The 25,720-nt window shown below is 45.8% G+C and overlaps 2 protein-coding genes across 2 annotated transcripts in view; both read right to left on the bottom strand.

Moving 5' to 3' along the window:
- The window catches only part of LOC311109993 (lipopolysaccharide-responsive and beige-like anchor protein), a 164,653-nt gene that overhangs the window by 75,198 nt on the left and 63,735 nt on the right, over positions 1–25,720 (bottom strand). The window contains exons 4-9 of the mRNA XM_084188507.1: positions 17,852–17,969; positions 17,501–17,603; positions 11,387–11,502; positions 10,964–11,076; positions 4,718–4,858; positions 1,881–2,000 (exon numbers count right to left, since the gene is read on the bottom strand). Of these exons, the coding sequence (XP_084044633.1) occupies positions 1,881–2,000; positions 4,718–4,858; positions 10,964–11,076; positions 11,387–11,502; positions 17,501–17,603; positions 17,852–17,969 (711 nt within the window). The remainder of the gene's footprint in view (positions 1–1,880; positions 2,001–4,717; positions 4,859–10,963; positions 11,077–11,386; positions 11,503–17,500; positions 17,604–17,851; positions 17,970–25,720) is intronic.
- Positions 24,500–25,720, bottom strand: part of LOC311110096 (lipopolysaccharide-responsive and beige-like anchor protein) — a gene marked incomplete at both ends in the record, with an annotated part of 6,943 nt that continues 5,722 nt past the window's right edge. Inside the window, one exon of the mRNA XM_084188663.1 lies at positions 24,500–24,517. Within this exon, the coding sequence (XP_084044789.1) occupies positions 24,500–24,517 (18 nt within the window). The remainder of the gene's footprint in view (positions 24,518–25,720) is intronic.

The following is a 25,720-nucleotide window of genomic DNA, read 5'->3' as shown; positions in this document are numbered from 1 at the left end:
CCTCCGCTACTTCAGTCAACCTTGAATTGAACCTTTGGCCCATTGGGCCCCTTCTCCACTGGGCTTTGGGTCTATGGCAGGTCAGACCAATCCTCATCTACAGTTTGGGTCTCTAAGGCCCCAACCCTCCTCTTTAACAAGTGACCCACGCTCTTAAAACATTTATGAGTACAGGCAGCCATCTTGTTTCAAATGTAGACTTGGCCTGCTCTTTTGGCCTGGGTCGGGTGGAGTGGTGGCTGGGGGAGTTGGAAGGAGTTGACGGTTGATTGCACTTTGCCTCCAATGATGAAACATATGGCTCGCATTACCGGTAACACTTGATTGCGAAAGCCCAGGGAGAGAGAGAGAGAATCTAGTCTCAGTCTAGACCTGTCACAGTGGATCAACCACAAGAGCTCCACTCTACATCAAAACACACAGGTCCAGGCTCAACCCTGCACTCAATAACACGGCTTCCATGTTGAGTTTAGTTTAGCTCAGTCAAAATAACCTTCTGGCGACTTTCCTCGCATGGATGATCTCATTCACCTTGTTAACAAAGAGGAGTTACAAATGAGATGTATCAATTTAGCATGCTAAGTATACCATTTAGCTTTAGCTTCAGGACTATTGTAAGAAACTCTAAGAACCCCTCTATTCCTTCTGAAGGGGTAAAAGTCTTAGTGTGTTTTGTATCCCAGTGCATGGAGGGGTGATAACAGGTTATAGCCCCCAGTCCAGTCTGTCTGTAGCGTAGGAGAGACTGTGATGACCTCCGGCCACAATCCCCTGACCCCGCCTGACCTTTTGCCTTAGCCCAAAGGCATCGCTGTGTGTATGTGTGTGTGTGTGTCAGTGTGTGTGCACTGTTGAAGTGTACGAGGGGGGAGGGGGGCCTGGGGCTGCGGCCCCTGCAGTGACCCGTGACAGGACAGGATTGGGGATCACAGAGGCTGGCCTCTGACCACAGCAGAGCAGGGGCCACTGCACATAATGGTGGGACCAGGGCAGAGAGTTTAGCAGAGGGGTGAAGCGGGGTAGCCCCCCGTATTTACCCCACCTTGTTAAGAGGGGCCATGGGGGGTGAGGGGATGAAGGGGACCACCGGCCCCCGTGCCGCCACCTCAGACTGGACAAATTTACACCAGGCCTCCCCCGGTCGACCCCATGGAAGCCGGAGGCCTCGTAAAATGGCCGACCTTCAGTTTGAGGTCAGGTTTTGTGGAGTGGAGAGGTTTTAGATGTGAGGAAGTGGGGTTGTTGTTTTTAGCCCAGTGTGTTTGTTTGCTCATTTGATTAGCCACTTTCTCTCTCCGGTGATGAGAGGGGCATTTGAGAAGGCTTTAGGCTAATTCAACGAAAAGGGTGTAATTTGAACGTTGATTGTTTGGAATATGTTTGGAAGATAATGTTGACATTTGACCCCCTAGCTTTGAAGAGCATATTAACAACATATTCTTATATGCAAAATCTGATTCCACTATCTAAATCAATAGATATCCATCAATAACAAACAAACTAAAATGTGTTTATTTCCACACAGAAAACCATAATTTTATCAAAACACTTCTATCACAACTAAAAGGTAACCCGTCTTTAGAGACTGATACCATCCCCTCCTCCTATACTAGTATGTTCCCTGGCTCCTGGGGTCTGGACAGTGTTGGCTTCTCCTCACACTGGGAGGCTGCTGAAGGGTCTGGAGGTGTTGAGGGTCTCGGTGTGTGTGAACGTCCAGAGGAGTGTGCAGACTGCAGAGGCCCTCTCTAGCTGATACACTGTCTGTCTTTCAGCAGCTAACTCCACTGTGAGGAGGCGGCGGCAGTGTGTGTGTTTGCGTGTATGTGTGTGTGTGTGGTATTTGGTGTGTGTGGCTGTGTGTATGTGTGTGTTGCTACCTTGACGTCGGACGTGTCTCTCTGGCAGTTCCTCCAGGCTCGGGACACGGAGGAGAAGGTGCGGTCAGCGTGGTCAAACTTCCCTCCCTGGAAGTTGAGGAACATGGTGGTGAAGGGTTCCTGGAAAATGAGAGAAGAAGAATGAGAGAAGAAGAAGGAGAGAAGAAGAAGGAGAGAAGAAGGAGAGAAGAGAATGAGAGAAGAAGAACGAGAGAAGAATAATGAGATAAGAAGAACGAGAGAAGAAGAACGAGAGAAGGAGAGAAGAGAATGAGAGAAGAAGAACGAGAGAAGAAGAATGAGATAAGAAGAACGAGAGAAGAAGGAGAGAAGAGAATGAGAGAAGAATGAGAGAAGAAGAAGAAGAACGAGAGAAGAGAACGAGAGAAGAAGAAGGAGAGAACGATAATTTATCCACATATCCTGCTAATGGTGTGCTGTGACGCTGTAGTGTACATTTGAGAAAAAGGAGAAGAGGACATGACAGTTGACCCCACATCCTCATGATTAAGTTTTTATACTATAGAAAAAGTAGTCTGAATGTGTACACTGAGTATACCCCCTCAGAACAGCCTTAATCAGTCAGGGAATGGAGTCTACAAGGTGTCAAAAGTGCTACATAGGGATGCTAGCCCATGTTGACTCCAATACTTCCCACAGTTGTGTCAAGTTGGCTGGATGTCCTTTGGGTGGTGGAACATTCTTGAAACGCACGGGAAACTATTGAGCGTGAAAAACCCAGCAGAGTTGAAGTTCTTGACACAAACCGGTGCGCCTGGCACCTACTACCATACCCCTTTCAAAGGCACTCTTTTGTCTTGCCCATTCACCCTCTGAATGGGACACATACACAATCCATGTCTCAAGGCTTCTTTAACCGGTCTCCTCCCCTTCATCTACACAGATTGAAGTGGATTTAACAAGTGACATCAATAAGGGATCATAGCTTTCACCTGGATAGTCTATGTCATGAAAAGAGCAGGTGTTCTTAATGTTTTGTACACTCAGTGTATGTACTGCAGTTCAATGTGTATATTCCAATAAATAATAGCATTTTCTATTGGCTAAAAAACACTTGTCTTGCAACAACACTCAAATCTAGCATTACATTTACGTAAATTGCTTTTTAAGGTAATATCTTACACCTAATACCCTTAATGCAATGGCGACAGATTGTCTGACTACTTGACACTTTCTTGTCACAAACCGCTGAAATTAACTAAGTGAACGGCAAGCGTCACTGTGTGACTGTAAAGCCTATAGAGTTGTGTTATTGGTGCGTTTCTAATCACGCTAAAATCTTGCTTGTGTCGATCAATAGACTGTCCCTCCGAAACAATAGCCCCCAAGTGAGAAGGACACAATTAGCCAGGCTAACGCTACTACAACGACACAGGAAATGACATGGACAATTAGGACAGAGACCAAAATGACCTCAGAGGAGGAGTACTGATCAGTTTAGCCTTTTAGATCATAACGAATACGATAATATGGACAGGGGGGACCTGATTCTAGATCAGTACTCCTACTCTGAGATGATTTGAATACAGGCCCAGGCCTTTTAAGGTCTGTCCTAGTGTTCATTTGGTCTTCCTATCCCGTCCATACGTTGACACTTGAATTGAAGGGCTTTTGGTAAAGTGGATTTAAAATAAGCCAGCAATAAGCCAGCTAATGATGTGATGGGATCAATGGTTGTTTCCATAGGGAGCTACTGGGACAATTACAGGACAATCCAAGGGCTCTGGGAGAAGGTTAGAACCCCTCCCTCTATGGTAGAACAGTCCCCCGTAGTTGGTATAGAAAGAGTGATGGTATCTAATATTGGCAGTATGAGGGTTTCATACAGTGATCAATATAACAGAACACAATCAAAATGATCACGTGGGAGAAAGATAACTTAATGAACGCTTTAGATTGAGTAGTTCAGCAGCAGACGTAAAAAATGATTACAGAATAATAGCCCCTCACTAAACAAAGCTAAATTCAATACGTATTGCTGAACTTATTACAAATAAAAATCATTTCAGAGTTCCTCTTATGTTGCAAAGCAGACACACAGAAAGAAAATCCGACACATGATGAATTTTGCTTCGGCGTGCTACTTCTCTGTTTTACGAGCAGCAATGTAAATAAATAACCATGGCGAGCCAGGGACAATCCTCTGTGCATAAGTTTGCATGTAGATCGGGCCTATATTTCACTATGACATAAATCAACCCGACTCTTTATGCGTCCGTGTCCAATTATAAAACAACAATTAGCTGCAATGAGGTGTGCTCCATGTCTAATGATGAATATTTAGTAAATATTTCAACATGACGGGTTTGTGGCAACTATAATGTATTCATTTCTAAATGTAATCTGTTTTTCATAAAACAGTGACAAAAATGTAGGCCTATTTTCTCATGTTTTACATGAAACAGTTGATATAAAATCCTATTCTATACACATTTTTCGTGGTGGTATTTAGTATTTTAATTTAACCTTAAAATGTACCAGGTTGAACCATTGAGGTCAAAAGAAGTCTTTAGCAATGTTAATGTGTCAAAAAGGCAAGTTATCTTTACAAGCGAGGCATTTTATTGTCACATACACCGGATAGGTGCAGTGAAATGTGTTGTTTTACAGGGTCAGCCATAGTAGTACGGTCACCCCTGGAGCAAATTAGGGTTAAGTGCCTTGTTCAAGGACACGTCGACAGATTTTTCACCTTGTCGGCTCGGGTATTCGAACCAGTGACATTTCGGTTACTGGCCCCACGCTCTAACCGCTAGGCTACCGGGGTGTAGGTGGGGTGGATATAGTTTGGGTATAATTGGGGGTAGGTAACTTACGATGCGCAGCAGCCACATCTGGGTGAAGGAGGAGGTGGAGTAGTGGGTTCCGTAGTGGAACTTGGGCACCTGGTCGTCCTCCCAGGATTCATAGCGGTCGTTGAAGAACGCCGCCCTCTTGGGGTTCAGGGCACCAATGGGCTGTGAGGAGTAAGAAACGTAAAATGTTATTACAACGTTATTACAACAGAGAGACTGATAGACAAAAAAATGGATAGAGAGATAGAGATAAAAGATAGAGAGAAAGAGTGACAGTACAAAAAGAAGAAAGAAACATTTTATAACACAGTACATTGAACTCTTTTAGCTTTCAGAGAGAGCAGACATTGCTTCAAACCCAGGGCATATATATTCAAATGATATTGGTAACCTTTGTGCATTCATCGAATGAATATTAGATGCTGTTTTGTTTTGAAGATCAATCCATTCCAACAGAGTGCATTTCACTTCATAGCCCTGAAACACAACCCCCTGCGGCTAGTCTGTCAGAGAGAACGAATGTGTTGCGATGAAAGGAGGCCTAGGAACATCAATAGCAAGGGCCGGGAGGTTCCTTTTTCCTTTTTTATTAATCTGTAGCTAATACACTGGTCAGGAGACGCAGACGCCATTGTGGGTCTAAAAAATTGATCAGTTGCATTAATTTTCCATTGATCTCAGAGAAACCAATACCCGCCGGAGCCTGGCTTATTATTTAAATGCTCATTTTTAGAAATCACTTTTTTACCCATTACATTTTTATTAGTCTTTTATTAGCCTCCTCTTCATCCCTCGCTCCAAACACACCTCCTCTCTGATCAATGGTAATGGAATGATGGCCTTTTGAAGATGAAGCACTGGCTGGTGGATCGATAGGCCCTCTCTCATATCATAGTGCTGTCATGGGAGGCCTCGTCCAGGCAGGGGAGAGGCTATTGATCTGATGCTGCTGTTACTGTGTCGGGTGGGTGTAATGGTGTGTGTGTGTGTGTGTGTGTGTGTGTGTGTGTGTGTGTGTGTGTGTGTGTCTGATTGTATCCAAGGGTGCACCCATTCAAGACCGTACCCAATTACCTTCCTTATACTCGAACAACTGGAAAAGAACAGGAACACACCAACACCAACACACACACCGCCTCATGCCGACACAGTGTGCTGGGCTATGCTGACAGTGACACACTGTTGGCTTACCCAGGGCTACTGGGGGTGGGAGTACACACACTGAATTATACAGTACAACGATTGGACTGATTTATTGCCGTAATAACCGTAGAGCTCATTAAAAAAAGAAAAGGCTGGAAGACGAATCTAAAATAAAAAGAGACTGAGTGCAGAGCAATGAGAGAGAGAGAGAGAGAGAGAGAGAGAGAGGGGGGGGGGGGGGGAGCAAGATAATAAAAGAGAGAGGGGAATGAGAGAGAGAGAGGCGAGAGAGGGGAGAGAGAGAGAGAGAGGAGAGAGAGAGAGACAGAGAGAGAGAGAGAGACAGAGAGAGAGAGAGAGACAGAGAGAGAGAGAGAGACAGAGAGAGAGAGAGAGAGAGAGAGAGAGAGAGAGACAGAGAGAGAGATCTACACTCTACATTGTTTACTGCTGTAAATTACCGCCGGGTGGAGAGCGTTGCGCGGCGAGGAGGGCGGTACAATAGAGCGGTGGTGACAGCGTCGTACATCAGGGCCGTCCCCGGTGAGGAGCGCTCTGATCGAGTGAAAGCCACCGATTGGGCTAATATGTTCAGGCGGTGCCTGCGAATAGCACTTTGACGAGCGGTCGGATAAATGAGCTGCTATCGTTGTTTTTAATTAGACTTTGAATGGGAATGAGATTAGAATAAGCAATGGATGGAGTTAGATAGTGTTACTGCTTCAAAGAGGAGAATATGGGAGACTTTCATCTTGGATAAGGATTTCATCTGTTGTTCATCAAGAATGTAGATTCGGTATGTGTTGGGAAATGGTTATTGTAGAATCGTTATTACGCCATAGATTTGGCTTACACTTATAAAAGTACTATTCTAGCCAACTGCTACCCATAACCACTCAACTATACAAGAGGGGGTTGGTGATGTGTAATCTTTTATGTGATGCTAAATCCTCTAACATATTGGAACCAGAAGAAATGCATCATACAGTAACATGTCATTGTGCTGATATACTGTTAGCAGATCAAATAGATATTTATGTTCTCAAATGATTCTGATCACAGGCACAAATAAAATAATTCAACAGTTAACCGACATTCAATCTAATATCAACCGGATAATACTAAAAATCATTCCATACAGCAAATATATCTGGCTAAAAATGCTATCAAGATGAGCAGAAACCAGACAGTAGCATCTAATTAACCATTATAACATTACATCTCTCCAAATTATAAGGGTCAGCAATGGTATAACAAACTATACTGTTTCCTTCCACATGTTAGGATTCTTTGACAAAATAAATAGCTAATTTAGGAAGGCTCAGTCTAAGTTTTGCCATAAAGCCTTGAGACATAAATCAAACCATGGTTTTGAGAGAACTGTTTATATATAATGTCCTATTTAAACAGTGAGAATGACGTGGTGTTGGAGGGGTGGGAGAAAACATATGGGACGCATCTTGAAATCAATACCCCATTAACCCCCTCGACGGTGCCAAAGTACGAGGGCCCTGGAACCGCTCAATATAAAGCTGCGTTATTTTTGCTACATTGCAAATACAGGACCCCAAACCTGTACAGGTCAACACCTCGTTCAAGCATCCCATTTCAGGAGTCCTTCCAAATTGCCTGTTTGAAAAGGCCTCACTGTTAGAGCAGGGGTGCGTCCCAAATGTCACCCTGTCTTACATCGTGCACTACTACTACTACTACGGAGCGTCCAAAAGTAGTGCACTAGATAGGGAATAAGGTTGTCTAGTGTAAGGCCGTGTCCTTATCGCGGTGACTACAATGTTATCTCAGGGCTGGGTTTCATGTCAGGCCGAGGTTAGAGTTTAGGATAACAAAGACCCCCGGGGTATGAACGGAATCGCTCTGACAGAAGGAATATAAATTTGAGAGGACATGCACTCACGCACGCACACACGTATGCACACGCACACATGACAGTGTGTGACACGCGGGCGTTCGTGGCAATTTCAGCCTCTCAATGTCACAGGGGTCTCATATGACCTGTTTCTATCAAAGCAGAGCACGACATGAGAGGGGGAGGGAGGGAGGACAGAAAAATTATTATAATTTGGGGGATGCTTATATTTGTCCTGTTACACACAAGTGTGTAATGGAAATGTTTTTTTTTTGCATATCCCAACTCCCCCTGAGAGACGCACAGAAGGTGGGGTCACGGCCAGGGTCGCCATTGTACAGCAACCCTGGAGCAATTAGGGTTAAGTGCCTTGCTCAAGGGCACAGAGACAGCTTTTTTTTATAAAAAAAAATTCACCTTGTTGGCTCCAGTATTCGAACCAGCAACCTTTCGGTTACTGGCCCAACGCTCTAACCTCGAGAAAAAGGAGAGAGCGAGAGAGAGCGAGAGAGGGATGGAGAGATATCAGAAGGGAGGGGGGTTTATGATGAACAAAACAAAAAGAGTAGACATTAGAGGAGGAGTATTGAGCGTCGGAGCGGCTGTCCTTTCCCAGACGATGCAGTCTGCCACACTCCGCTGGTCATACATTGATATCACACCGTGTCAACAGCATGAATAAAACTGCTGTAATAAAGATTGGTCCACCTCGCATCTCTCCTTCCTTCACTCCCTCACTCTTCAATGAGAATGGGGGGATGAGAGAGAGAGAGAGAGAGAGAGAGAGAGAGAGAGAGAGAGAGAGGGGGAGTAGAAAGGGATAGAGAGAGAAACAGGGAGAGATGGAGGGGCAGGGAGAGAGAGCGAGAGCGAGAGCGAGGGTGACAAAAAAGTCTGCCCACAATCCCCTCTCCTCCTTTCCCTTGTTCTGTCATTCTCACTCTCTCTTCCCTTGTTCTATCTCGGCCCCTCCCTTCCTCTCTCTGTTGCTCAGTTTCTCCCTGGGGCGTTGAGGCTTGACTGAGCACAGAGGCTGAGCTGTCCAAACTCTGGAGGAAGAGGGGGATGAGGGGAGAGGGAGGAGGTGAGAGAGGCAGCTATGGCTGTCATGTGTCAGCCTAGTGGGCAAAATGAAGCCCAAATAAACAGAGCGAGGGGGGAGGGGTACACAGCCGCATGGTGGGAAACACCACACTAGGGAGGTAGAGAGAGAGAAACGGTGATGGGAGGACTGGTCAAAGGAGGACTGCTTGGAGGGCGGTGTTGATGTGTACGACAGGATGAGTGTATGAGTGTGAGTGTGTGGGCGTGTATGCAAGTCGAGAAGCAGTTATGGCAATGACAGTTCACAAAAAGGCCAGAGAAGTCTTTTCAAGAGAGCATGCATTAACTCCAGCTGAATCCATCCTCAGTCATAGCAAGATGGATGCTTCTGCATTCCACCACTGCCTCAGAATCCTTTGCCAGCCAGGGCAGACTTAGGCCAGACGCACCATTATAAGTGAATGGCCGTCTCTGTGTGGCTGTAGAGTGCATTACTTCCCAGGTATACCCTGCCTGTCCATTACTGCACATGCCTGTTGTTTCCTGTGGTCTGGCTGATTTATTCGGCCATTTTGGCTTAAGCCAGACACGGGCGCTCCATCATCTCACTCTCAAAGTAATCCTCTGTCCTCCCACCATTGGGCGCCATTACACACAATTAATGGCCGTTCTGGGGCCTCTGCGACTGGCAGGCTTTGGAAATGGGCCTTTTAAAAGTGTGTGTGTGTGTGTTGTGTGTGTTGTGTGTGTGTTTTAAAAGCGTAAGGAGAGGAGAGAAAGACATCTTCCATTGTTCTAAGCTTAATCATCAGTATGGAGCGGGGTTACTAGAGAGCATTCCTTTACTTCAGAGGGAGCGTCAGGAGGGGACTTGAGACTGTGACTTCAATTAGTAAATAATGGAGTTTTGCACATGAAAGAGAAAATGCAATTTTAGACTTCTGTCCAGGTCAAATACAAAATGGAGTCTTGGTATTACATGACTTCCTCTATAGGTATGTAAGAAGTGATACCATCTAAGAGTACCCCTTTAACCTTACCTTATGCTTCCTAGTTGAAACACTTCGCGCATATATTATGACGACATTTTGTGAAGTTTTTGTGACGTTTTGGTGTCCGACAGCATTCTGCTTTTTTTGTGTGTGTATGTGTGTGTGGGGGGGGCTGTTCAAGCGCACACATTTTTTTGGAGGGGGGGCTTGTCGAAGTTCGGTATCCGAAGTCTACGCCACTTCGTGAGGTGAAAAGGTCAACAGCAGGCATTCTTCAATTAAGTGTTTGTTGTCATTCAACGACAGACTAGTTCAAAAAAAAATTACATTCTTCTGAAATACTTCACCAAACATCTTAGTTAGATGAAAAAAGGACCTCCTCTGCAAAAACATCAAAATGAATTACAGATTTCTTGAGTTATCTTAGATTAATTCTGACTCTTTTGAGGAAGTGTACTGGCTACTGCATCTCAAGAGGGACAAACTCTTTGCCGCTTTTTTCAAGCCAATGTATTTTAAGGTAGTATGCGAGCACAGACGTTCACTTCGCCTAGCCGAGTTCTGCTAGGAGCAAACCGTATCTATGTACACGGACGCCTTTAGCCAGTGAAGAAAGAGAGACAAAAAGAGGGTGAGGAGATAGAGAGAGAGAGAGAGAGAGAGAGAGAGAGAGAGAGAGAGAGAGAGAGAGAGGGTGAGGCGATAGAGCGAGAGAGAGGGTGAGGCGATAGAGCGAGAGAGAGGGTGAGGAGATAGAGAGAGGGTGAGGAGATAGAGAGAGAGGGTGAGGAGATAGAGAGAGAGGGTGAGGAGATAGAGAGAGAGAGATAGAGAGAGAGAGAGAGAGAGAGAGAGAGAGAGAGAGAGAGAGAGAGAGAGAGAGAGAGAGAGAGAGAGAAGATGTTCTTTCCTCTCGGCTGTGTGTTGTACAGAGATGGCTATCAGCCCCCAGTGATTAAAGAGGCGTCTCACTAAACTATGATCAATCGCAATTACACAGCCACTAATCAGCTGTGTGTGTTACACAGCCACTAATCAGGCCAGGGGAGTGGGCAGTGATTAACAAACAGCCTGCTAACCATTCCACCCACAATTCCCCTACATACTCCCTCATAGCCTACAACCTTATAGGACTTTCTATCAGCGCTGACTAAGCTAGTGACAGAGAACATGTCTACAGCAACGCGTCTCTTTCTTCCTAAGAGCGCGTGTGTGTGTTACCTTGGACAGGTCTCTGTAGTTGCTGGGCAGGGTGAGATCCAGGTCTTCAGTGTCGTAGTTCGTGATGACCCAGGGGAAGACAGGGTACTGGTTCAGGTCATTGTAGGTACGGCCTGGAGGGAGGGAGGGAGGAAGGAAGGAGGGAGACATAGGAGGACAGTCACAACAGTCTCAAATTAGTCAACATCATCATCAAACTTCTATCACTGAACATGTCTAGTAATCTAAATGTCTAGACACCAAACTCCCTTTTCCAATATATTTTTGCTAACTCTGAAGAATATGAAGTAAGAGGAGGAAACCATGATGGCCAAACAGAGTTTACAACATTTACATCATTGACCACATATGTTCATAATAGCTGGGTGCGTTGTCATTCCCTATGGTGACAGTCCAGTGATAGTGTGGTAACACTGGTCTTACCAGAGATGGTGTTGAGGAAGATGAGGTACTCAAAGTTGGAGATCTCTCTGCGCTGCCAGCGCTGGGTCATGTTGGAGGCCTTGTAGAGCTGCTTGGGACTGGCCTGGGAGATACGCCTGGAGGAGGGAGAACACACACCGTCTGGTTAGATGCTGGGCTCTCTGGTTAGATGCTGGGCTCTCTGGTTAGATGCTGGGCTCTCTGGTTAGATGCTGGGCTCTCTGGTTAGATGCTGGGCTCTCTGGTTAGATGCTGGGCTCTCTGGTTAGATACTGGACTGTCTGGTTAGATGCTGGGCTCTCTGGTTAGATGCTGGACTGTCTGGTTAGATTCTGGACTGTATGCGAGTCCATAAGTACTGGCAAATAAGATATTTTGACCCCAAGACATTGACAACACCTTCAAAGAAAAACCTTTCAGACCCACTGTGAATTATGAAAACATAACATAATCATACCAGAGGATTGGTGTGCTTTCAAGATTTCCCACTTCAATAATAACACTGATTCAGACCAAGGCCGTAGGCCTTAGTAAAGTCTCTAAATGCAAATGTTCTAATATTAGATAGTTATTGATATTTAGGCTCAGTAAATTAAAAAGAAAATGTGCAATGAGTAAGGTTATTTCTTCTTCACACACATACACACACACACACTGATCCCCCCCGCAGCACACACACACACACACACACTGATCCCCCCCGCAGCACACACACACACACACACACACTGATCCCCCCTGCAGCACACACATACACACACACACTGATCCCCCCCGCAGCACACACACACACACACACACACTGATCCCCCCCGCAGCACACACACACACTGATCCCCCCCGCAGCACACACACACACACACACACTGATCCCCCCCGCAACACACACACACACACACACACACTGATCCCCCCCGCAGCACACACACACACACTGATCCCCCCCGCAGCACACACACACACACACACACACACACACACTGATCCCCCCCGCAGCACACACACACACACACACACTGATCCCCCCCGCAGCACACACACACACACACACACACACACTGATCACCCCTGCAGCACACACACACACACTGATCCCCCCCGCAGCACACACATACTGATCCCACCCGCAGCACACACATACACACACACACTGATCCCCCCCGCAGCACACACACACACACACACACTGATCCCCCCCGCAGCACACACATACACACACACACTGATCCCCCCCGCAGCACACACACACACACACTGATCCCCCCCGCAGCACACACATACACACACACACTGATCCCCCCCGCAGCACACACACACACACACACTGATCCCCCCCCGCAGCACACACATACACACACACACTGATCCCCCCCCCGCAGCACACACATACACACACACACTGATCCCCCCCGCAGCACACACATACTGATCCCCCCCCGCAGCACACACATACACACACACACTGATCCCCCCCGCAGCACACACATACACACACACACTGATCCCCCCCGCAGCACACACATACACACACACACTGATCCCCCCCCCGCAGCACACACATACACACACACACTCGCAGGCCCCCGGAGCATGACGTATGCTGGGGGACTTAAACAAATGACCCCCAATCCAATTAAAACAAAGTCAAATTATGGAATTAATCACTGTCACAGTGTGAGATTATAGTCATTAGGCCAGCAGAAAGTCACAATCACCCCTTTACAACTCCCAGTTTATAGCTCCAAAACACTGAACAAACGTTAGGGCAACATCTCTGAATTGTACACAAGGCAGCTAAAATGCTAACCCATATGAAGGTTAGGCCAGAGAACAAATGCTAGGGAGATCTCGTTTCTTTATAGGTACCTAAGATGCTGTCTGAATGTTAGGTCCAGGGTTTTTGAGACATTAACGTATAGTGGAAGAGAGGTTGGGGTGAAGCCTAGGTAGTCTATATACCTAAAGAAAACTGTCTGAATGTTAGGCTAATGTTTTTGCAACACTGGTGAGGATGTGAGGCTGTGGCAAACATTATAGTGTGAGGTAGAGGTACTGTAGGCCGTGGTAAACATTATAGTGTGAGGTAGAGGTACTGTAGGTTGTGGTAAACATTATAGTGTGAGGTAGAGGTACTGTAGGCCGTGGTAAACATTATAGTGTGAGGTAGAGGTACTGTAGGCTGTGGTAAACATTATAGTGTGAGGTAGAGGTACTGTAGGCCGTGGTAAACATTATAGTGTGAGGTAGAGGTACTGTAGGCCGTGGTAAACATTATAGTGTGAGGTAGAGGTACTGTAGGCCGTGGTAAACATTATAGTGTGAGGTAGAGGTACTGTAGGCCGTGGTAAACATTATAGTGTGAGGTAGAGGTACTGTAGGCCGTGGTAAACATTATAGTGTGAGGTAGAGGTACTGTAGGCTGTGGTAAACATTATAGTGTGAGGTAGAGGTACTGTAGGCCGTGGTAAACATTATAGTGTGAGGTAGAGGTACTGTAGGCTGTGGTAAACATTATAGTGTGAGGTAGAGGTACTGTAGGCTGTGGTAAACATTATAGTGTGAGGTAGAGGTACTGTAGGCCGTGGTAAACATTATAGTGTGAGGTAGAGGTACTGTAGGCTGTGGTAAACATTATAGTGTGAGGTAGAGGTACTGTAGGCCGTGGTAAACATTATAGTGTGAGGTAGAGGTACTGTAGGCCGTGGTAAACATTATAGTGTGAGGTAGAGGTACTGTAGGTTGTGGTAAACATTATAGTGTGAGGTAGAGGTACTGTAGGTTGTGGTAAACATTATAGTGTGAGGTAGAGGTACTGTAGGTTGTGGTAAACATTATAGTGTGAGGTAGAGGTACTGTAGGCCGTGGTAAACATTATAGTGTGAGGTAGAGGTACTGTAGGTTGTGGTAAACATTATAGTGTGAGGTAGAGGTACTGTAGGTTGTGGTAAACATTATAGTGTGAGGTAGAGGTACTGTAGGCTGTGGTAAACATTATAGTGTGAGGTAGAGGTACTGTAGGTTGTGGTAAACATTATAGTGTGAGGTAGAGGTACTGTAGGCTGTGGTAAACATTATAGTGTGAGGTAGAGGTACTGTAGGCCGTGGTAAACATTATAGTGTGAGGTAGAGGTACTGTAGGCTGTGGTAAACATTATAGTGTGAGGTAGAGGTACTGTAGGCCGTGGTAAACATTATAGTGTGAGGTAGAGGTACTGTAGGCCGTGGTAAACATTATAGTGTGAGGTAGAGGTACTGTAGGCTGTGGTAAACATTATAGTGTGAGGTAGAGGTACTGTAGGTTGTGGTAAACATTATAGTGTGAGGTAGAGGTACTGTAGGCCGTGGTAAACATTATAGTGTGAGGTAGAGGTACTGTAGGCTGTGGTAAACATTATAGTGTGAGGTAGAGGTACTGTAGGCCGTGGTAAACATTATAGTGTGAGGTAGAGGTACTGTAGGTCGTGGTAAACATTATAGTGTGAGGTAGAGGTACTGTAGGCCGTGGTAAACATTATAGTGTGAGGTAGAGGTACTGTAGGCCGTGGTAAACATTATAGTGTGAGGTAGAGGTACTGTAGGCTGTGGTAAACATTATAGTGTGAGGTAGAGGTACTGTAGGCCGTGGTAAACATTATAGTGTGAGGTAGAGGTACTGTAGGCTGTGGTAAACATTATAGTGTGAGGTAGAGGTACTGTAGGTTGTGGTAAACATTATAGTGTGAGGTAGAGGTACTGTAGGCCGTGGTAAACATTATAGTGTGAGGTAGAGGTACTGTAGGTTGTGGTAAACATTATAGTGTGAGGTAGAGGTACTGTAGGTTGTGGTAAACATTATAGTGTGAGGTAGAGGTACTGTAGGTTGTGGTAAACATTATAGTGTGAGGTAGAGGTACTGTAGGCCGTGGTAAACATTATAGTGTGAGGTAGAGGTACTGTAGGTTGTGGTAAACATTATAGTGTGAGGTAGAGGTACTGTAGGTTGTGGTAAACATTATAGTGTGAGGTAGAGGTACTGTAGGCTGTGGTAAACATTATAGTGTGAGGTAGAGGTACTGTAGGTTGTGGTAAACATTATAGTGTGAGGTAGAGGTACTGTAGGCTGTGGTAAACATTATAGTGTGAGGTAGAGGTACTGTAGGCCGTGGTAAACATTATAGTGTGAGGTAGAGGTACTGTAGGCTGTGGTAAACATTATAGTGTGAGGTAGAGGTACTGTAGGCCGTGGTAAACATTATAGTGTGAGGTAGAGGTACTGTAGGCCGTGGTAAACATTATAGTGTGAGGTAGAGGTACTGTAGGCTGTGGTAAACATTATAGTGTGAGGTAGAGGTACTGTAGGTTGTGGTAAACATTATAGTGTGAGGTAGAGGTACTGTAGGCCGTGGTAAACATTATAGTGTGAGGTAGAGGTACTGTAGGCCGTGGTAAACATTATAGTGTGAGGTAGAGGTACTGTAGGTCGTGGTAAACATTATAGTGTGAGGTAGAGGTACTGTAGGCCGTGGTAAACATTATAGTGTGAGGTAGAGGTACTGTAGGCCGTGGTAAACATTATAGTGTGAGGTAGAGGTACTGTAGGCCGTGGTAAACATTATAGTGTGAGGTAGAGGTACTGTAGGCTGTGGTAAACATTATAGTGTGAGGTAGAGGTACTGTAGGCCGTGGTAAACATTATAGTGTGAGGTAGAGGTACTGTAGGCCGTGGTAAACATTATAGTGTGAGGTAGAGGTACTGTAGGCTGTGGTAAACATTATAGTGTGAGGTAGAGGTACTGTAGGCCGTGGTAAACATTATAGTGTGAGGTAGAGGTACTGTAGGCTGTGGTAAACATTATAGTGTGAGGTAGAGGTACTGTAGGCTGTGGTAAACATTATAGTGTGAGGTAGAGGTACTGTAGGCCGTGGTAAACATTATAGTGTGAGGTAGAGGTACTGTAGGCTGTGGTAAACATTATAGTGTGAGGTAGAGGTACTGTAGGCCGTGGTAAACATTATAGTGTGAGGTAGAGGTACTGTAGGCCGTGGTAAACATTATAGTGTGAGGTAGAGGTACTGTAGGTTGTGGTAGAGGCTGTATAATGTCATGCCGAGGGAGTAGTGATGGTGTGTTGGTGTGAGAGCAGGACTGGGCTGTACAGCTGTCTCCAGGTCAAAGAGACACGGTGCCCCCGGCCGAGCTACACCATGTTGATTAATGGGACTGACACACACACACACACACACACACACTCTCTCTCTTATACACGCACGCACGCACACACACACAAACAGATACACGCAATCTGACTCTTACAAAAACACACATTTCAACACTCTCTCATGGGTTACAAAATGGATGATCACTATCATCTTCACACTTCCTAGGGACCCTGATTGTGCATTACCGAAGACGCCAACTATGCAGCAAAACACTGGGATCCTCCTTGGGAATTTTCTTGGACATTTCTCAATTTCCATTCAGTCTTTGGCTGGGCTACAGCCATGACAGCGCAGTGGACTGGCTGGACTTGGCTATGGTAGGGTGCTGCAGACGTAGACTCATAAGAACATGCAACACTCCTACCAGAGGGAAGGTGTATGTGTTCTGGCCTGCTCTGGCCACCCTGCTATCTAGTTCTCAGAGAGGGAGATAAATAAATGATCTGGACTGTGTTTGTGTGAAGTCAATTACGCTAGACAAGAGGAGAAGGGAGTGGGGAGATAGTTGGAGGGGAGGGAGGGTATGCCCACTCTATACCTTGGACGGTGTGTGTGTGTGTCCAATTAGCCTCTGTTTCTTTTTGAACTTTCTCAGTTTCTTTTTCTCTTAATTTTTCATTCTTTCCCTCTCTCTCTTTCTTTCTTTTCCACTCTTTCTGTGGTGGTTTTCTCAGACCGTGCTGAAGCGTGACGGTGTGACACGTGAAATGCCAGTGTTACACGCTAAGCCCAACAAGTGTTTAGTGTCAACTGACAAGAGACAAAGTGGGGACGAACACATACCAACCCTCCACTGCAGAAAAGTAGAGAAATATGGAGAGAAATAGACAGTGAGATAGAGAGCTAGAGAGAAAGAGAGCGAGAGAGAGAGAGAAGGAGAGAAAGAGAGAGGGAGAGAGATAGAGAAAGACTGACCTGGTCTGTGGGAGGCCAAAGTTGGTGCCCACCCCCACGCGAGGGAGGCATTGGACCACCTTCTTGACCGTGGCTGCATCTGGGAAGTTGAACATGACTGCAGCTACACAGGAAGACAAACAAGTTCTGTCAAACCATGGCTTGGTTTCCACATATAATGGAATAGCTTTACATTCAAAATAATATAGAAATGAATCCCAACATCAAACCTGTACTCTTTCAAAAAGATCCTGGCAAAGATACTGTTCACACATTTGCCTTTCAGATTAAAATCCAAACTCATATCATAATTTAAGGGTTGAGATTCTACTGAATAGTACTAGAATAAAACAGGCTGGAGGTGGGTCTTACTTCTGTTGGCCATGAAGATCTCCAGAGCAGTGTTCTGCAGCAAGTAACGTCTGGAGAAGACAGCCCTGATCTCTGTGAACAGCCATTTACCATGGAGGCCCTCTGTGTAGGTCAGGATCTGGAAAGGAGAGGACAGCAGAGGAGAGGAGAGGAGAGGAGAGGACAGCAGAGGAGAGGAGAGGAGAGGAGAGGAGAGGAGAGGAGAGGAGAGGAGAGGAGAGGAGAGGAGAGGAGAGGAGAGGAGAGGAGAGGAGAGGAGAGGAGAGGAGAGGAGAGGAGAGGAGAGGAGAGGAGAGGAGAGGAGTGGAGAGGAGAGCAAAGACAGGCGATAAGAAAGTAGTAAAAAGTAGAAAGAAGAAAAGAGGTAAGGAGAAGAAAAAAGGAGAGAGAAGAAGAGAGGAGAGAGACGAGAGGAGAGAAGAAGAGAGAAGGAGAGAAGAAGAGAGAGAAGAAGAGAGGAGAGAGAGGAGAGGAGAAGAGAGGAGAGAAGAGAGGAGAGAAGAAGAGAGGAGAGAGAGGAGAGAAGAAGAAGCGAGGAGAGAAGAGGAGAGAGAGAGGAGAGGAGAGGAGAGGAGAAGAAGAGAGGAGAGAGGAGAGAAGAAGAGGAGAGAGGAGAGAGGAGATAAGAGAGAGGAGAGGAGAGGAGAGAAGAAGAAGAAGAGAGGAGAGGAGAGAAGAAGAAGAAGAGAGGCGAGAGAGGAGAGAAGAAGAAGAGAGGAGAGAAGGCAGTGTTAGTTCATTCATCACAGCCAGATGACGCGTCGTCCCGAACAGCAGGATTAATGTTTTATATTGATCAGCCTCCATGAAAAAGGAATACCTTTAACAAGAGAATGAGCCCTATTCAGAGGGAGGGATGGAGGAGGCAGACGTTTAGTTCACTAAAAGCTCATCAGTAATTTAGACAGCGGATATCCTCTGTATAAAAAAATAAAAAAATTATGTCAAGATCATTCAAGTACGCACCAATAATCAGAGTCAAAAAAGTATTACCTCACTGAAGAGTACCTATTGCAAGGCCAAACGTAAAGTGTGTTTACAAAACAGTCATATGTAGTTCAAACAAACTATAATGCCAAAGCAAACTGCCCATTTAAGTGGTTTTTAATGGCTCAGATTTTCCCCAGATGAAGGCCGTTTTGACCAGCCAGGTCACCCGTGATACAAGTCAGTATTCGACATCCACCCATGTCTGAGGACGTCGGCAGAGGACATGTAAACCGGCCACTAGAGGCAACAGTGAGCGCTGTTACCTTCAAGTAGGTTTCGGTTTTGCTAGGGCATTGTGGATGGGGATGGTGGACGGGGATGGGGGATGGTGGATGGTGGACGGGGATGGGGGATGGTGGATGGTGGACGGGGATGGTGGATGGGTAAGCCCTATTCAAAGACACCAAAGGTTGCAAGTTCGAATCCAGCGATAGAAAGTCGTTTTTGAGATTTTAGTTTTAAGCCTATCCCAAACCTTAACCATTTTTTACATTTTAGTCATTTTAGCAGACGCTCTTATCCAGAGCGACTTACAGTTGGTGAGTGCATACATGTTTAGTTTTTTTGTTTGTTTTTAATACCCTTACCTTAACCTTTCAGAGTTAATGCCTAACGTTAAGATTTCGGAGTTATTGCCTAAACTTAACCTTAAACACTTCGAAATTTGAAGTTTGCAACAACTTCGAAATTTGACGTTTGATAAAACAGATTCCCAGAGCCAGCTGTCCTGCAGTGTAGCAGGTGAGGACCAGAGAGAGTGAGGCGATCCTGAAGATTTGGACAGTATGAGTTTGGTGGAGATCAGACAGGCTGTTGGGTCCATGACCCTGTCCCTATCCAGCACAGACTCCAAGGAGAGGTACTTTGACCGGGTGGATGAGAGCGACCCTGAGTACCTCCGCAGCAGGAACATGTCACCTGAAATACGGCAGGACTTCAACATGATGGCGCAGAAGAAGAGAGTCACTCAGATTCTACAGAGTCCAGTATGTCGCTTGTTCTCTATGTCTATGTTGATGTGTGTTCACAGTAATGTCACTTTCATTATCTGGTTGTAGACCATCAAATGGCCTGAAAAGTTTTGCTCTTCGAGATCCAGGCCTATGTCGTTGGCTCTTGTAGAGACACTACACCATTGATGTTTTCATTCTGATGGCAAAAACATTTAATCAACCGGCACCATGTTTGTACAGTGTTAATCTTTGTTGCAATGCAGTGAAATGTGCTACTGTCAGAGGAAACAATATTAAATATTAACCAGTCCAAAAATAAATGTAAGCTGTATAATACATTCCCTGACCAAGTTCACAGCTTAGCATTATTAAAGGTCCAATGCAGCCGTTTTTATTTAAATATCAAATCATTTCTGGGTAACAGTTAAGTACTGTAGTGTTTTCAATTAAAATGGTCAGAAAGCAACAAAAAATTGCTTCTTAGCAAAGAGCTATTTTCTCAAGCAAGAATTTTGCTAGGACTGTCGGAGAGTGGTCTGAGTTGAGTGGGGAGGAGAAGTCCCCTGTAGCTCAGTTGGTAGAGCATGGCGCTTGCAACGCCAGGGTTGTGGGTTCGTTTCCCACGGGGGCCAGTATGAAAATGTATGCACTCACTAACTGTAAGTCGCTCTGGATAAGAGCGTCTGCTAAATGACTAAAATGTAAAATGTATAAACATGGATGAACGTCTAATTCTGACGTGGGACTGTGAGAGCTAGTTGGGTTTAACAATGCTTTGTGAAGAGTGCTACTGGGTCAACAGCACAGTTTATGCTAAACAGTCATTTAACCTGCTTTCTGTAATTCCTCTAACAAGGGGACTGCCACCTTGCAAGGTTAAACAGTAGCTTGTCAGCTAACGCTAAAGAATGCAAAAATGCTCAAATGAGCTGAGCCTAATCTCTCTCTGAGGTTGTCAGAGTGACTTGTCTCAAAGCCTGTCAGCCCTCCTGACAGCCACAGATGCTCAGTCTGGCCTCCTGCGATTCATATTCAAGCTAATCCAATCTTTAGCTTCTGCGCTAACCCACTTATCGTTGCTTTGTTGACTAGCTTCTTTTTTTTACTCGCCCGTGCCTCTCCCTTTTTGTTTCAAAGCTCTTTTAATGACGGTAGGTGTCAAGAGACATGGGGATTGAAGAGGGGTCACTGAGGTATGGCACCAAGGGGTTAGAAGCTGTGGTATTAATCAGAAATATTCAAATGTGCGGCTAGCATAGCGTGCTAACTCCAGCACTAGCTTCAAGGAGCTCATTAAAGGGTAGGTTGCAGTGGAAGGGAGCAGCTGGGGCTCTTAGCTGAGGACGGCCTGGCAGTCTCTCTCGCTCTCCATCTCCCTGTCTTTTTCCTTCTCCCTCCCTCTCTTTCCATCTCTCTTTCCTCCCTCTCTTTCTCTCCGTTGCCTCCATACCTCGCTCTCTCTTTGTTGCCTCCATACCTCTCTCTCTTTCCTCCCTCTCGCTCTCTCTGTTGCCTCCATACCACTCTCTCTCTCTATCTCCTTCTACCCCATGCTCTCTCCCTCCCCTCTCTCTCTCTCTATCTCCTTCTACCCCCTGCTCTCTCCCTCCCCTCTCTCTCTCTATCTCCTTCTACCCCCTGCTCTCTCCCTCCCCTCTCTCTCTCTATCTCCTTCTACCCCATGCTCTCTCCCTCCCCTCTCTCTCTCTATCTCCTTCTACCCCCTGCTCTCTCCCTCCCCTCTCTCTCTCCCACTGCCCTCCTCTCAGAGGAATAAGACCTGCCTGCACCGCAGCCTCACTTCAAAGTCTCTGGAGTTCAATTAAATGTGGATTAGAGAGGTTTGGAGGAGAGACTGGGCTGCCCGTCCGTCTCTCTCCCAGACTCTCACCTACACTACCCTAACAGGCTGGGCCTAGGACGACCCCACACCGTACCAGCCTCCCATCAGCCCCGTCACCATGGAAACACTGTCACAATAACCCCTCAAGCTGTGGCTTCTGGTACAGTATATCCAAAAGGATTTATAAAGGGATTTTCTTTAATTGGGTGTCAAAGTTAGAGATATTTGCGAAAGATAATATTACGTATTTTTTATGAAGGTTTTAGAGGGATCTAGGTGAGAAAGAATGATATTTTTGTCTGTTTTCTTCCTCATATGTTTGATTAGTCTATTTTTGATGAAGTCTTAGTGGATCTAGGTGAGTCTTCAGTTTGATTTGTCAGTTAGATTTGTATTCAATTATGAAAATCACATCTCGTCATCTTTCAGCCACTCATGGACTGATCTCCACACTGCAGGCAAGGCAGGCAATGACTGTCTACAGCACCCACCCCTCCCTGTGATACAATTAACCCCATTTGAGCAGTGTTAACGCACTGCATTATACACACTGCCACCCACAGCCACAACAGAGCATGACACAACAACACTGTCTGTGGGACTGGGGGAGGACCGGGGGATGTGTTACACTGCAGTCTGCACCACGCCAATCAAGAAACATTTATTTTAGTAATATACTGTATTCTCGTTAATGTATGATCATCACCATGTAATTACAAATACATAAATGATGTATAACAACACAATGTCTAAATAACCAGATATGACAGTCTAAAATAAAGCCTGTCATAGAAGGAAGCGTTCTGGTCTGCGTGTCTCCAGCCCTGTCCTGTCTGTCAGAGTCTGTTTACCAGTCTGGGATTTGAAGGTTATGACAAACAGACTCAGACAGACAGACAGACAGACAGACAGTTGGATCAGTCTGACTTCTCTATCTGCTGTGAGGACGGCGAGACAGAAAGGGTGGCCATCAGGTTCACATGTCAACAACACCGACCACTCACCACACTACATGACACAGACACACACACACACACACACTGCCTCCTCAACCACATTACATGTCATCTCTCAGTGCTGGAATGTCACTTTCCACCTCCAAGTATTAGGTCAGAAACGCAGTAGTAGACAATTTCATGTAGAGGTGAAAATGTAGATGGAAGGGTGGGTGGGTGAGTAACCTTTACTCTCTATTCCAGGGGTTCATTTCTACACCCCAGGGTGTTTCCACTGATTCTCTCCTCCTCGGTGTTAGTACTTGTCTGTGAGGCACTGAGGGCTAAATTGAGGATGTTGCGGCCACTCTCTCAGAGTGTAAATAGATATGACAGGTCTAGAAGCGACGCCGCTCGTCGCCTCATATCATACTTTGAACCCGACCGATGCATCTTCACTCCAAAAACCAATCCAGATATAATATTTGAGACTGCTGCTTTTCAGAGACCCTATCTTGTAATGAATTCCCCATGTTCCAGGGCGGGAGTCAACATTCCCTCCCTCTCCTCCACAGACACCTTTTCCCTTGCAGATGAAAAAGCTCGGAGGGTGACACGATAAACTATCCAGGGGAGAGAAAGGTGCACCGCCTATGACCCACTTGGTTGAAGCGGCTGCTGGACAAATTGCAGCGGTGAGGCCGTTATTGTCCGGGCCTGGAGTTATTGCTACATATGATTGGGCTGTGATAGATAGAGGAGGGGTCAGTATAAAGCAGATAAGGAGAGGAGAGGAGAGGAGAGAGGAGAGGAGAGGAGAGGAGAGGAGAGGAGAGGAGAGGAGAGGAGAGGAGAGGAGAGGAGAGGAGAGGAGAGGAGAGGAGAGGAGAGGAGAGGAGGAGAGGAGAATCACTAAAGGAGAGTGGAGTCAGACACTGGCCCAAAACAGAGTAATAAACAATTAAACAAAGGTGGTTGTGGTAGAGAAGGTACCTAAAATATATTCCAGAGAATTGTAGATATTACTTTATTCTACTCTTTATTTGAAAGGGCCATCCACTGGAATAAAGTACCATAGTGGTATAAACTGTATGCCTCCTAGTGTCTCAGAGTCTCCGACTGCATCTATACCGAATGGCTCCAGACTGCAGGTGTTTGTGGCTGCAGCCCTCCAGGCCTCTATCAGTCTCCATGACTGGCCCTGAAGGCCTTGAAGGTGAAACACCACCACCACTCTAACTCCCCTCAACCTCCTCCAGATGTGGCCACAAATGGCCCCTGTTGATTGGCCTGTCGCCTGAAGGCGGCCTCTCCTGATTGGCTTGTCGTCTGATGGAGTGCTTATTGAATTAATGCAGAAGTCAGTCTCGGAACACACAATTCCAAGGACCAATGAAGCAGGGAGAGAAAGAATGGACTGTGTAGTATGGGACTGTTGAGGGATAATAGTTTGTATTGACATAGAATAGAATGGTTTTGATAGAAAGCCAATGATAATGAAAAATATTGACATATATCTTGAGAGGAAAGGGATCGCTTCCTTGAAAACTAGTCGAAGAAAAATGCAATATATGCATTTCTCAAAGACAAAAGCTCTGCAGGGTTGCAAAAAATATAAAAGCCCTAGCCATCTTCACACTTATGCATTTCATTATGGCTTAATATAGCTTTCTCGTCCCCTGTGACCGGTACAGCAACTCCCATCAATTCAGCTCTCTGACTCCAAGCTGGATTTCAAAGCGACTGACACCACAGAGGACGCATGCAGCCAAACAGAACAACAGAAGGCTTTGAGAGTCTCGATTGTGAAGCTTTTTTCTCCTCTCTCTCACACAATCACACACACTCTCCCTCTCTCTTCCATCTCTATTCAACCTGTTTGTGCCTGGGCTGCTGGTCATTTCTGAAGCACTATCGTTTGTCTCTGTCAGACACCCAAACGACTCTGGAATGAAGAGGGACACATGAAGGGGGACCGGGGGAGAGATGTGCCCATACCAACCCCCCTAGCTACCAACCGCTATCCGACACACACACACACACACACCACACACACACATCTCTCAGCCGATCCCTGCCAATGGACCTACTCCATCACACCCTCTCCACCCCAGAAATGACACCCACCAACATGCCCCTCCTCACCCCCGACTCTTCAAACAACGCTTGCTGCTGATGTCAAGTGTTTTTTTTAAAGATCCTATTCTGGATTTTCTATTTCGTACTTCTGATATTGAACTATGCATTGTTGAGGAAGAGCTTGTAAGTAAGCATTTCACCGTGCGGTTTACATCTGTAGTATTCTGTCATGTGACAAATAAACTGGTTTTGATTGGGAGTGGGGGCACAGCACCACGCATTTGGAAGTCTGACAACAATTGGATTGAAAATACCATCTAACATGAGAGGAGAACAAAGTAGCAGGGTAGTCGTGCTGTGAGTGTTACAAGATAAGTGTGTGTGTGTGTGTGTGTGTGTGTGTGCTGTGAGTGTTACAAGATAAATGTGTGTGTGTGTGTGTGTGTGTGTGTGTGTGTGTGTGTGTGTGTGTGTGTGGCGTGTGTGTGTGCGTGTGTGTGTGTGAGCGTGTGTGTGTGTGTGAGCGTGTGTGTGTGTGTGTTTTACAAGATAAATTAGTCTCTCAATAGAATTCTCTGTTGGGGAGACGAGGCGCGGGTGTTTGGGCTGATAAGGACTTCCTGGTGTTGAGAGAAAAAAGGAACCCGTGTTACATAGTAGATAGAAACCCCTGTCGCTTATTAGAATAGAATCAAACTTTATTGTTCAATGTGAATCGGAAATTCATCCAAGGAGGGTGTGGCAAGAGGGAACAATAAAATAGCGGAAAAGATGCACGTAGCGTTTTGCCATTTGGTTTAATATGCCTTGTGTTGCGTCTGTCTGTGGCCTTTGAAGGGAAATGAGGTGATTGAAGTTCAATTTGTAGGCTGTTATTAAGCGTTTCCGCGCTGCTGCTCCGGTTAAAGGATCATGGAGGAGGGATTTATTATTACCTTTTGGTCATATGATGAAGTGGTGGAGATAAAGTGATGAAATTAATGAGCGGGAGGAAGAGAGGTGATCAATCAACATCAAACCAGAGACGGGGGGATAGCGATGGGAGCAGCCATATTGGGGAAGTTGATAG

The sequence above is a fragment of the Coregonus lavaretus genome (assembly GCF_964263955.1).
Source record: "Coregonus lavaretus genome assembly, contig: SUPER_35_unloc_1, whole genome shotgun sequence".
In the NCBI taxonomy this organism is placed as follows: Eukaryota; Metazoa; Chordata; class Actinopteri; order Salmoniformes; family Salmonidae; genus Coregonus; species Coregonus lavaretus.
The sequence above is the reverse complement of the archived record's forward strand: the minus strand, read 5'-3'. Positions and strand labels throughout refer to the sequence as shown.